The 12,394-nt window shown below is 38.2% G+C and overlaps 1 protein-coding gene across 11 annotated transcripts in view; it reads left to right on the top strand.

Annotated features, from left to right (window-relative positions):
- The window catches only part of UBE3D (ubiquitin protein ligase E3D), a 166,566-nt gene that overhangs the window by 35,299 nt on the left and 118,873 nt on the right, over window positions 1-12,394 (top strand). For 7 of the 11 annotated variants that reach the window (XM_086316959.1, XM_086316955.1, XM_086316957.1 and 4 more), the window contains exons 6-8: window positions 5,415-5,484; window positions 6,785-6,893; window positions 10,664-10,827. In XM_086316959.1, the coding sequence (XP_086173085.1) occupies window positions 5,415-5,484; window positions 6,785-6,893; window positions 10,664-10,827 (343 nt within the window). The remainder of the gene's footprint in view (window positions 1-5,414; window positions 5,485-6,784; window positions 6,894-10,663; window positions 10,828-12,394) is intronic. The other 4 variants (XM_086316960.1, XM_086316958.1, XM_086316953.1 and 1 more) reach the window with 1 other exon arrangement.

Raw genomic sequence — 12,394 nt, 5'->3', positions numbered from 1 at the left:
CATGAAAAAGCAAGCAGTTATGCACTGTGGGAAACAGAAGATTGAACAAAAAAGGAGCAATCCCAGGGTATGATTATGGTTACAATCATGTGAACACTGAATAGCAATTTAACCAAAAACCTTTATGATGTGATACCTAAGTATATTAGGAGGTCATTGTATGTGAGCGTGTGTCAGGGGGTAATGTAAGAGAACGTTACCCACATCTACTCTAAAAGTAAATTAGTGGATCCCCAGTGGAGCTCCCCAGGTGGCACAGTGGTAAAGAACCTGCCTGTCAATGCAGGAGACGCAAGAGACTCGAGTTTGATCCCTGGGTCAGGAAGGTCCCCTGGAGTAAGAAATGATAACCTGCTCCAATATTCTTGCCTGGAAAATTCCACTGATGGAGGAGCCTGGCAGACTACAGTCCATGGGGTCCCAAAGAGTTGGACGTGACTGAGCGACTGAGCACACCCATAGTTTCAAAAATGGTGGCATAAAGAGAATGCATAGTTCCCCTCTGAAGGAATCAAGTACAGAACTGTACAAGTTCAGAAGAACAGCTATTAGAAAATAACCAAAATGAAGCAATGATTTGAGAAATGTTCCGTTATCAAAAACTGCTACTGCTTTGGGCTAAAATGGCAAATTTGTGGCTTTTTTGCTTGAGGTCATTGCCATATTTTCCCTAGCCCCTGAATTTGGGAAGGAGAAAAAACACAGCTTTATTATTTATAGGTGGTTAAAGATTTGGTTCAGGGTAGGCAAAGGAGAAAGTAGAAATTTAAGAGGGGATATTTTGAAAGCAAGAATGTCTTGGAAGGGCTGAGCTAGCATAGCTCTGACTGATTGCTAAACTCTACATACATACAATAGATGCCAAGGAGTCCATTAGGAACTGAAAGCTTAGAGAGACCTGAACATTTATTGTGCCTTTGGTTCATTCCTTAGTCCATATACAATTTGGGTAGCAGAAGGTGGAAGCCTTAGTGGTTTGAAGTATTTGAGAAGAACCTTGCCCTAGATTTGCTGATAGCCAAACTATGTAGAGATAGCAAATACTCTATAGGGAGTCAAGCTAAGCAAAAGACAACTGAGCATGGACACGGTGACTACATACTGTGGCAAGGCATATTTTGTGGTTTTTTAGTCCAAGCTTATTAATTGACCTATAAACCAACAACCCTTCAAAGGATAAAAGAAAATCCAGAATTACTACAGTTCGATGGACATGAATTTGGGTGAACTCCAGGAGCTGGTGATGGACAGGGAGGCCTGGCGTGCTGCAATTCATGGGGTCGCAAAGAGTCGGACACAACTGAGTGACTGAACTGACTGACTGATTACAATAATATCCTATTTCCTTCTAGAAATTATTAGCCATGCAAAGAAAGAGACAGGAGTGGTTCATACTCAAGGAAAAAGCAGGACTCAACGGATGCTGAAGAAGTACAAATATTAAATTAGCAGGCAAAGATGTCAAAATAACTAATTATAAATATGGCAAAGAATTAAAAAGACAAATTAATAGCAAATCTCAACAAATTAGAAACTTCAGAGAAACACCCAGTTGGTAATTACAGAGCTGAAAAGTACAGTAACTAAAGAAAAATTCACTGGATTAACTAAAACCTCGTATTTGAGATGATAGAAACAAACAAAAATTATTGAAGATAATGAAAGTGTTAGTCACTTAGCTGTGTCCAACTCTGCAAACCCATGAACTGTAGCCTGCCAGGCTCCTCTGTCCATGGAATTCTCCAGGCAAGAATACTGGAGTGGGTTGCCATTCCTTTCTCCAGCGGATCTTCCCGACCCAGGGATCGAACCCAGGTCTCCTGCACTGCAGGCAGACTCTTTACTATCTGAGCTACCAGGGAAGATAGGTGAATAGAAATTAATCAATCCAAAGAACAGGCAGGAAAAAAGTCTCAAAATGAAGAGAATATCAGACTTGTGGAACGATGTTAAGTGTTTTAGTAAATGTGTAAGTGGAGCTTTAGAAGGTGAGGAGAAAAAACATCAGGGAAAAAAATGGGTGAAATGTTGTGAAATTTGGTGAAATATTTTAACTTTTGGATCCAACAACTGCAGTGAATCTCAAGTAGGATAAACACAAAGAACATTTCACCCAGGCATATTGTAGTCAAACTGATAAAAGCAAGAGATGAAGAGAGAATCTTGAAATTCAAAATATTGGGGGAGAAAACAGTAACACCTCTCAATTAATAATTCTATATCCAGTAAAGCACTACCTCAAAACTGAAGGCAAAACAAGGACTTTTTTAATAAATAGGTGGAAATAATGCATTACTAGCAGACAATACTAAGGACAGTTCTTCAGGCTAAGTGAAAGATAAGCAGATGCTAATTGGAATCCACAGGAAGGAATGAAGAGCAAGATAAATGGAAAATATGTAGATTACCACAAAAGCACACTCAACAGAGGTTAGCATAAAATTAAAAACCATCTTTTCCTTGCATTTGCTAGTGCTCTAAAATTAGAATTTTGATATCGAAGACTACACAAAGTGAGAATCTAACAGGTGACTGCACAAAAATATGAGACCCTGAATGACTACATGGCACAGTGAAGGCAAATCACAAGTGAATACAAGCCTGTGAAATTACAGACAAATATCAATCCTTTGAGGCTGTAGGAATTTCAGATCTTGAACGTGGTTAGTCTGCTTAGAACTAGACATAATGCCACGGGCCTGGGAAAATCAATTGCAAGTCATCTCTGGAGGAAAATACCTCATTGTGAAAACTTATATTATTCCCACAAAGAATTTCTCAAGTACGGTGTGTACCATACAACCAAACATAAATAGTCACATAAGTAAACTAGACTTCTATCAGTGAGAAATAACAAAAACAGCAAACAATAGAAACAGACACCTGTTACTAGAATTATCAGATATAAACTGTAAAATGACCGTGCTTACTGTTGCTGCTGCCAAGTTGCTTCAGTCGTGTCCGACTCTGTGTGACCCCATGGACTGCAGCCTACCAGGCTTCTCTGTCCCTGGGATTCTCCAGGCAAGAACACTGGAGTGGGTTGCCATTTCTTTCTCCAATGCATGAAAGTGGAAAGTGAAAGTGAAGTCGCTCAGTCGTGTCCGACTCTTAGCGACCCCATGGACTGCAGCCTACCAGGCTCCTCCATCCATGGGATTTTCTGGGCAACAGTACTGGAGTGGGGTGCCATTGCCTTCTCCTATGCTTACTGTATTTAACAGCATAAAAGACAGGTTTGAAATAATCAAAGGGTAAAGGCAACTAAAACAGTAAGCATATTTGGAGAAGATCTGCAACAGAATTTCTTAAAAATATAATTGAAATTTAAAACTCAGTGGGTAGCTTAACAGCAGATTAAGCACAGCATGGAGCAAGAATTAGTGAACAGAAGATAGATGAGAAGAAAAATCTGTAATTCAGCACAGAGAGACAAGAAGGTAAAAAATACAGGAGAAAGGGTAAGAGACATAAAACGCAGAGGAGATCTAATGCATGTTTGATCGTGCTTCTAGAAGAAAGAAATAGACTAGAGCATAGTATTTACAGAGAGAATTGCTGAGGATTTTGCAAAAGTGACGAAGAACTACAATTTGTAGTTTGAAGTCCAGTGAATTCTAAGTGTATGAGGCCCAAATGAGAGAAATACATAGAAGTATATAGCTAGATACGTCACAGTGATACTGAGGGAAAATTAAAAAAAATGGAAAACGAAAAATTCTAAAGTAACAAAGGAAAAAGACATTACCTTCAAAGGGACAGCAGAAATAGAGATCTGAAGACAGGAGAATGATAGTGTGCACAAAGGTTAAAAACTGTTAACCTAGGATTTTATATCAGGAGAAAATGTCCAAATACGAAAGAATCAAGACAAGGATAAATATATTCTCTGTCAAGCAAAAACTAGGATAATTCAATTCTAGTGATTTGGTTTCTTATGAAAAGAAATTTTACCAGTATATTAAGCAAAAGAAATGACTCCAGAAAGAGGGTCTAAGTTCTTGAAGGATTGGTCAAGAAAGTGGCCAATATGTTGGTGACACTAAGTGAATGTTAATTTTGTAAATTAGTACTACCTTGTGGGATTAAAATTGTGGAATTAAACTATAGTTTCGACAACAACTGGGACAAAAGGATCACTTTAGAATGTTAAAAAGTTCAATTCTGCATCTAATAGCATGATTTTAAATAGTAAAGTGAAAAATTGAACTTCAAGGGGAAATATATAAAGTCATCATAATGATTCAAAAAAAATAATCCTGTTTTTTTTTGCCTTTTTCTGTGTGTTGCATTGAGCAGTTGTAAACGTTTACAGAAGATCTACAAGGAACAATTTTTCATCTTATTAAAACAATTAAAAATTTGTTGGCACACCACTTTTAATGACTATAAAATTCTCTTGCTGAAATATATAGATGTTTATTTAATTCAACCATCCTCAATTTTTAGAAATTTAATTTTGTAGTATTTTCTATTAATATTATTGTAAGCACCTTAATAGATAAACGTTTACAGATATCTGTGAGTATTTCTTTGAGATAAGGCATTTAATTATGGTGTTAAAAATGTATGCATATTTTTTTTTCACTTTGATTTTCTCAACCAATTCTCAGCCAAAATGTATATATATTTTTAATGCCTTCACCAAGTGGCTTTCCAAAAATCTGTTATTTGCAATCCTGACAGCAGGAGGAGAATAAGTGTAACTGTTTCTCCATATCATCATTGCTGCTACAATTTATTTTTAAAAAACATTTTTCTATTTGATACTAAAAATATTTCATTTTAATTTCCATTTCATTACTAGTGAGTGAACATTTTTCATGGATTTTTTAAAAAAATCAAAAATGGTTATGTTTATGTTCATTTCTGTTAAACATTTAGTTTAAATTTTTCTGTAAATGAAGTAATCTGATAACCAGATTTGGTAAAAATTGGATATTAATACACTCATTGAGATTCTGGGTATATATTAATGTAAGGTTCACAGCTTCTGTGCTTGGGCTTTAGAATACTATGATTAAAGAGGTTTTTTCAGTGACTCCTAGGACTGTGGCTACTCTACAGAAATGAGGAAACCAAAAGACTGAGTTTTAGATGAGTGGACTATGGTTGTGATGTGCCTAGTTTTTATAACAATGCATATTTGTGAACAGAGTCTTGCTGCACCAGACTCATCTAGGGCATGCTCTTCTGAAACAACACTGAGCTATCTGAAGTCTCAGGGCTGTCATTTTATAGTTTCATCAATCTTTGTCTTCTGAAGCTAAGTCGCTTTTAGAAAAGTTTTACTGAATATTCATTGTACCAGTATATCAGATATTTATTTTGAAATGTCATAATTTGAGACCAACATGCCCACAATAGAAATACTAATTGTGGAGCTTTTTAACATTCTTATTTTTTGTTTCTAGAAACCACTAAGTTTTATATGACGGAGATAATTATTCTGCCATCTGAAAGAAATTTTCCCATCATACCAAGGTACAAATAGCAAATTGTTTGTTCTGTAATTTCACATGTAAAGAAAGATGGGAACAATTGATTATTTAGGAATTCATTTTTATTTTTGTTTGCTTGGAAAGGAAAAATGAAAGCCTTTGGAAGGGCTTTTAGGTAGTACAATGAAAGCACAGATATGAAAGATTTGAAGATTTATTTATGGTTTGTTTACATAATGATATAAACAAGTGTGCTCTTATAAATCTAGTTCTGAAATTTTTTTGTGCCCTTTCTATGTGCTAGATAGCCAAGGTCTTATAATCATCCATAGGTTTTTGAGTAATTATTTCTGGTTTTAGTTTAACTTACTTGCAATGTGGGTTAGTTTTCAAATGACTTCTGTGTTTTTAAAAAGAATATTGCGTATCCACTAAATTCATTAGTATTTCTTTTCTTTGAATCTTTTTAGTTTTGCAAATGAAAGTTAACTATAGCGTGTCTTTCAGTTCATTTATTGATGTCTAAAAATTATGGCCCTCTGACTATAACCTTGAACTGCGTCTTCTTATAAATACTTTGATTATGCATCTCAGATCTGACACTTTGAGGGGAAGCAAATAGAAAACATTGGAGATAATACTGTCTAATGTTTGGAAGGAAATTTCTCATCTTCTTTTATAACCTAGTTATTCACTGTTTAATTTACCACAGCTTAAATGGAATATTGACTAATCTAACAGTGTATTTTTTTAATTTCATGGAGGAAATACTTAGGTTAGGCTTCCCTGGTGACTCAGATGGTAAAGAATCTGCCTGCAATGCAGGAGACCTGGGTTCAATCCCTGGGTCAGGAAGATCCCCTGGAGAAGGGAATGGCTACCCACTCCAGTATTCTTGCCTGGAGAATCCCATGGACAGGGAACCCTGGCAGGCTACAGTCCATGGGGTCACAAAGAGTCGGACACAACTGAGCAAGTAATACTTCTTACTTTTCACGTAGATAGGTTGGGGTGGAAAATGTATTAATGATTGAAGAATAGGGTATAGAAAGACTGGCTCAAGAACTTCTCTGGCGGTTCAGTGATTAGGACTCCATGCTTCTACTTCAGGGAACATGGGTTTGATCCCTGTTTGGGGAACTAAGATCTCACAAAGACGGGTACAAATACCAAATACGTTAAAAATAGATTAAAATGAGCGCAGATTGTGAGGGAATGGGCAGCATACAGAAAAATCTGGCATGCAGCCACCTCTGCTTCTTCGGTACCCTGTGGGTATTTGGGGCTCTTCTTGTTAGTTATTATGAGAGGCTCATTATGAAAATTGGTTTCTGTCCAAACAGGTCTCAGTTTGTACAGAGCGTTCTCGCCCAGTGTGTGGTGGAACTCTCCTCTGCTAGAAGCACTTTTAGATTCACTATTCAAGGTCATGATGACAAAGTGTACATTCTGGTAAGAAGTGATTTTTGCCCAGTTTTTTGTAGCCTACTAGTTCAGGGGCTCAGAAGTTCTTTGGGTTTTGTTATTCTTAATTCTCAGGTCTAGAAAATAAGTGATCAAAATTTTTAAAATTTTAATGTCAGCTTAATTCACAAATGAAGCGCCTTTAATTGAATAACAAATGATTTACCTGCTACTGTGTAGAAATCCCATGCACAGAGGAGCCTGGTGGGCTGTAGTCATGGGTTCGCAAAAAGAGCTGGACGTGACTTAGCGACTAAACAACAACAGTAATGTGCTAGGTACTAGGAATTCACAGAGAAATAAAACCTAATTCCTGTTCTGGAGAAGCTCGTGCCACAAAATAAAGTTTTTCTGCTTTCAGTTTTTAATGGCTTTGTCAGTGTAACACAATTCTCTTTTTCACTTTTTACCTCTTTATTTGATACTCTTATGCTTAAAATATGTTCTATTGATCCTGCTTTTATCATTTTGTGTGTGTGTGTGTGTGTGGTAAGAACACCTAACGTAATCTACCCTCTTTACAGATTTTTGTACTATAAAAATATTATTTTATATGTTATATTCCAGCGTTGTTAATTATAGGCACAATGTTGTACAGCAAGTCTCTGGAACTTACTCATCTTTCCCAGCTATAACCTTATACGCTTTGATTAGCCACTCCCTGTTTCTCCCTCCCTCCAGCACCTGGCAACCACCATTCTACTCTCCACCTCTATGAGTCCAGTCAGTTCAGTTCAGTCACTCAGTCGTGTCCGACTCTTTTTGGACCCCATGAATCGCAGCACGCCAGGCCTCCCTGTCCATCACCAACTCCCGGAGTTCACTCAAACTCACGTCCATCGAGTCAGTGATGCCATCCAGCCATCTCATCCTCTGTTGTCCCCTTCTCCTCCTGTCCCCAATCCCTTGCACCATCAGAGTTAGACTGTTGTAAATTCTTCATGTAAATGGAATCATGCAGTATTATCCTGCTGTGTCTTATTTTATTTATCATAATGTCCTCAGGGTTCATCTGTATTGTCACATATTACAAGATTTCCTTCTTTTTAAACGCTACTATTCCACTGGGTGTGTATAGCGCATTTTCTTAATCCATACATCGTTGGTGGGCATTTACATTGCTTCTGCATCTTAGCTATTGTAAACAGTGCTGCAGTGAATATGGAAGTGCAGAGATGTCTTCAAGATCCTGATTTCAACACTTTGATGTTTGAGAAGTAGTGGCAAGTTTTGGAGAAGAGGCTCCACAGCTAGCAGAATCATCCCCTACATAAACCACAGGCGTCTAATACTAAACTGCAGAAAAGAGTTCAGGACATTATGTAAAAATCCAAGACTGCAGGCCCAAGTCTCTTGTCTGCCTCCACATCAGTTTTATTCAACCAGTAAACATATATTGAGCACTTCTTATTTGAAAGACATTGTCCTAGATGCTCAGGATAGAACAAAAATGCCTTCAAGGACCACACGCTAATACGGGAGCATGGTAGCTAAAAGGAGGGAGGGAATTGAAGTTGTTACTTAATACTGCTTTGTGACTGACGATCCATCACAGGGACTTCATGCTTCTCTAATTCCAGATAATTTTTATTCAAGGTTAAAATATTTTCTAAGTAAGGGTGACACTAAGTCATAGTCTGAAATCAGCTTTAATTTTCTTTTTTCCACCATTTTTTTTCCTTTGGCCCCACCTCGAGTCTTGCAGGATCTTAGTCCTCCAACCAGGGATCGTGCCCCTGCAGTGGAAGCAGAGAGTCCTAAGCACTGGACTGCCAGGGAATTCCCTCAATTTTCTTTTCATCTTTTCAAGTTGAAAATCAGGAATAGGAATTTTTTTAAACTTACTACTAGTGTATATTTAAGTTAAAATTTTTTTCTTTCTTACAAAAGTAATACATTCTCGAAATACATTCTGACAACATGGAGAACATAAAAGAAGGGCTCCTTCCTTCCATTTTGTCCCCTCTTCTGCCCTGCTGTGTCATACCATCCAGAGGTAATCATTAACAGTCCATTTTCACCCTGTTTATATGTAATACACCCACAAGTATTTGTAAAAATAACACAATGCTGTGATTAGCATCATTCTTCAACATGTGTACTTGACTCAACCATGTATCATGAGTCCTGTTTCTTGTTAGTGTAAATATGGACTCTTATTAATGATTAGAATTCCACTGTATGGCTGGTAAAGACAGTGCTTCAGGGAAAATCATCTTTGCATGTGTATTTTAGTCCGTTAGAAACAGATTTTTCTCATCACTCTTGGAACTTGTGTATTTTAAACTCTGATAATTATTGCCTCCAAAGAGTTGGACTAATTTATCTTTTACAAACCTCCTTTACCCTCTACAGACATTCTTGGTACCCCACCCAGGTCCCCTCTCCTTGGCTGGTCCCCCGTTTCCCAGGGATGAGAGTTGCCTGCTCATGGCTCACAGCTGCCCTAGTTCAGAGACTTGTCCCATCTGGACAGATGAAGCCTGGCCTGGGGAGTTTCTTGTCCTCTCTCACCCCCACCCCTGTCCTGCTCAGCCTACTGCCTGTGACTTGACCCTGGGCTACAAAACCTGCCATCTCCTGTCTCAAAATGGGACTGATTCTGTGGGTGGGATTCAGGTTCCAGGGCTCCCTGTGAGATTAGGTTGAGTCCACATCACTAGCCAACTCCTTCCCCTGCCTTCTCTTTCCCTCCCACCCTTTCTCCTGAGAGTAAATCCTCAACTAATCAACTGAATCCAAATCCAGAAGCAGTCTCCCACAAGCAGTGTGTGGGAAGACCTGCTCCAAACCCTTCTTCTGAGCTCGATGTTGTCAGTCTTTTTGTATTTGCCAATCTGATAAGTGAAAAGGAGTGGCACAAAAATTTTGTATTTCCTTACTAGTTAGAGTGACGTTTTAATATATTTATTACTTATTTCTTCTGTTTAATTATTTTCTTATTCCTCACCTATATCTCTCTTGGTCTGTTTTTCCCACTTGCTGATTGCTGCTGCTGCTAAGTCGCTTCAGTCGTGTCCAACTCTGTGCGACCCCATAGACAGCAGCCCACTAGGCTTCCCGGTCCCTGGGATTCCCCAGGCAAGAACACTGGAGTAGATTGCCATTTCCTTCTCCAATGCATGAAAGTGAAAAGTGAAAGTGAAGTCACTCAGTCGTGTCCAACTCTTAGCGACTCCATGGACTGCATCCTACCAGGCTCCTCAGTCATTGCTAGGAGCTCTATAAATTGTGGATAATAACTTTGTGTTACATATTTTCTCCTAAGCAATTGTCTTTAGAAACTATGTTATCAGCAGCTCTATAAACATTGTACTTTTCAAGTCTTACCCTACTTCAAAGTTGCATACATGATTTTTCAATTTTTCTTTTTTTGGTGTTTTATAGTTTTATCTTCTTTTAAAATAGGTTTTTCTTTTTTTTTTTTTCTTTTTTGAGTGGTGGTATGAGATATGGATAGGATTTCCCTGGTGGCTCAGACAGTAAAGTGTCTGCCTACTATGCGGGAGACCCAGGTTCCATCCCTGGGTCAGGAAGGTCCTCTGGAGAAGGAAATAGCAACCCACTCCAGTACTCTTGCCTGGAGAATCCCATGGACAGAGGAGCCTGGTAGGCTACAGTCCATGGGGTCGAAAAGAGTTGGACACGACTAAGCGACTTCACTTACTCGCTTACGAGATATGGATAGGGTGGAGATAATTCTTTTTTTTTTTTTTTTAAATACGCTTATGCTTAGACTTTTCTCTTCATTTCTTTAGCTATGGCTTTTAAACTCAGACAGTTTGGTGATTGAATCTTTGGGACAGTACACAAATATCAAAAAATTCCCTGTGTTGGAAGATGTATTGAAGCCCGATTCCAGTTCTGCCTGGAATGCAGTCAAGGTCCTCTACCAGCCATGCATCAAAAGCCGGAATGCAGAGTAAGTCATGCTTTCGTATGCTCCCTCCACTTTGTGTTTTCCTTTCTGCTGCCATGTTAGTATTAAGAAATTAAGGAATTCAATGGGACTGTGCCACTTCCCTACTGGATGCTGCTAGCAATCATACTGCTACATATTGTGCTCTCAAAATAGATTGGATCATTATAGATTATTTATGCTAATAATGCAGAAAGCTTACTTTTACTGAAAATAATTGGCCCCCCCCTTTTTTTTTTTGGTAATCTCAGCTGTCTGTGCATATGGCTGCAGTACTAAATCAGGCTTCGACAGCTATGAATATTTACTGATAAACGCTTTCCAGGCATTTGGGATACAGTCGTGAACAAAACGCAGTGCCGGTTTCCTAGGGTTGTCATTCTCATAGGGGGAAGGCAGACTGTAAACAAAACAGACAAAACATCAAAGACTGATAGAGCTCTTACTGTAAGTTAGGTGCTCATCTGAGGGCTCCTAGCTCATTCAAAGCCTAACAGTAATCCTGTGGGGTAGGTGCATGTATCAGTTCAGTCCAGTTGCTCAGTCACGTCTGACTCTTTGCAACCTAGTGGACTACAGCACGCCAGGCTTCCTTGTCCATCACTAACTCCTGGAGCTTGCTCAAACTCATGTCCATCAAGTCGGTGATGCCATCCAACCATCTCATCCCCTGTTGTCCCCTTCTCCTCCTGCCTTCAATCTTTCCCAGCATCAGGGTCTTTTCCAGTGAGTACACGTATCACCCTGTGTTAAAGACAAGGACACTGAGACACAGGCATTAAGTTACTCTAGTGAACTATAAAGCAAGTTAAGATAGTTGGGGAGAGGAGGTGTGGGTGTAGGAGGTTGGCATTTTATACTGAAAAGTCTTCCTCAGATAAAATGACATTTAAGTGGAAACCGTGAAGGCAGTGAGGGGAGTGAACCGTCTCTGAGGAAGAGCATTCCTGGCAGAGGGAACAGAAAATGTTCTTATTTGAACAGATTGGAAGCTTATACTTGTCCTGTACTCGCTGATGGGTTTGATCAAATTTGTACTAAGAACAGAAAGATCCCAGTCTTCTGGGAAGTAAGAAATTCTTAAAAATTATTGCTTGTCTTTTCTTTGAATTATACAAGCAGTACAAGTCATAAAATATTCAAACAGTAGAGACTTACATAAAGTAAAATATGAAGGTTCTCCATCATGTCCCTCTTTAGAAGAAAAAAGTATGTTCTGTATTTTTCCACTTTGTTTTTTCTTTTTTGCATCTTAACATAATTTGAATGATACATGTGTATTTTTTCACACTTACAACAACAACAACACTGTGTCTTGGAGATTCTTTCCATGTCAATGCTTGGCACTTTATGAAATGAATGTACTGTAAGTATTTAACCATATTTCTGTTGATAATATTATGTTTTTGCTGCTTTAAGTAGTATTGCACTGTGTGTGTTGTACATTTGTTTTGTGATTATATATAGTTTTTATGAGTTATTTCTAAAAGTAGAATTACCAAGTCAAAGAGTATGACTTTTAAAATTTTGATGGTAATATCAAATTATTTTGCAAAAAGGCATTGCAAGC

Source organism: Bos grunniens, chromosome 9 (assembly GCF_055505025.1).
Source record: "Bos grunniens cultivar Pamir isolate PY7600 chromosome 9, Bosgru_T2T1.0, whole genome shotgun sequence".
Classification (NCBI taxonomy): domain Eukaryota; kingdom Metazoa; phylum Chordata; class Mammalia; order Artiodactyla; family Bovidae; genus Bos; species Bos grunniens.
The sequence above is the reverse complement of the archived record's forward strand: the minus strand, read 5'-3'. Positions and strand labels throughout refer to the sequence as shown.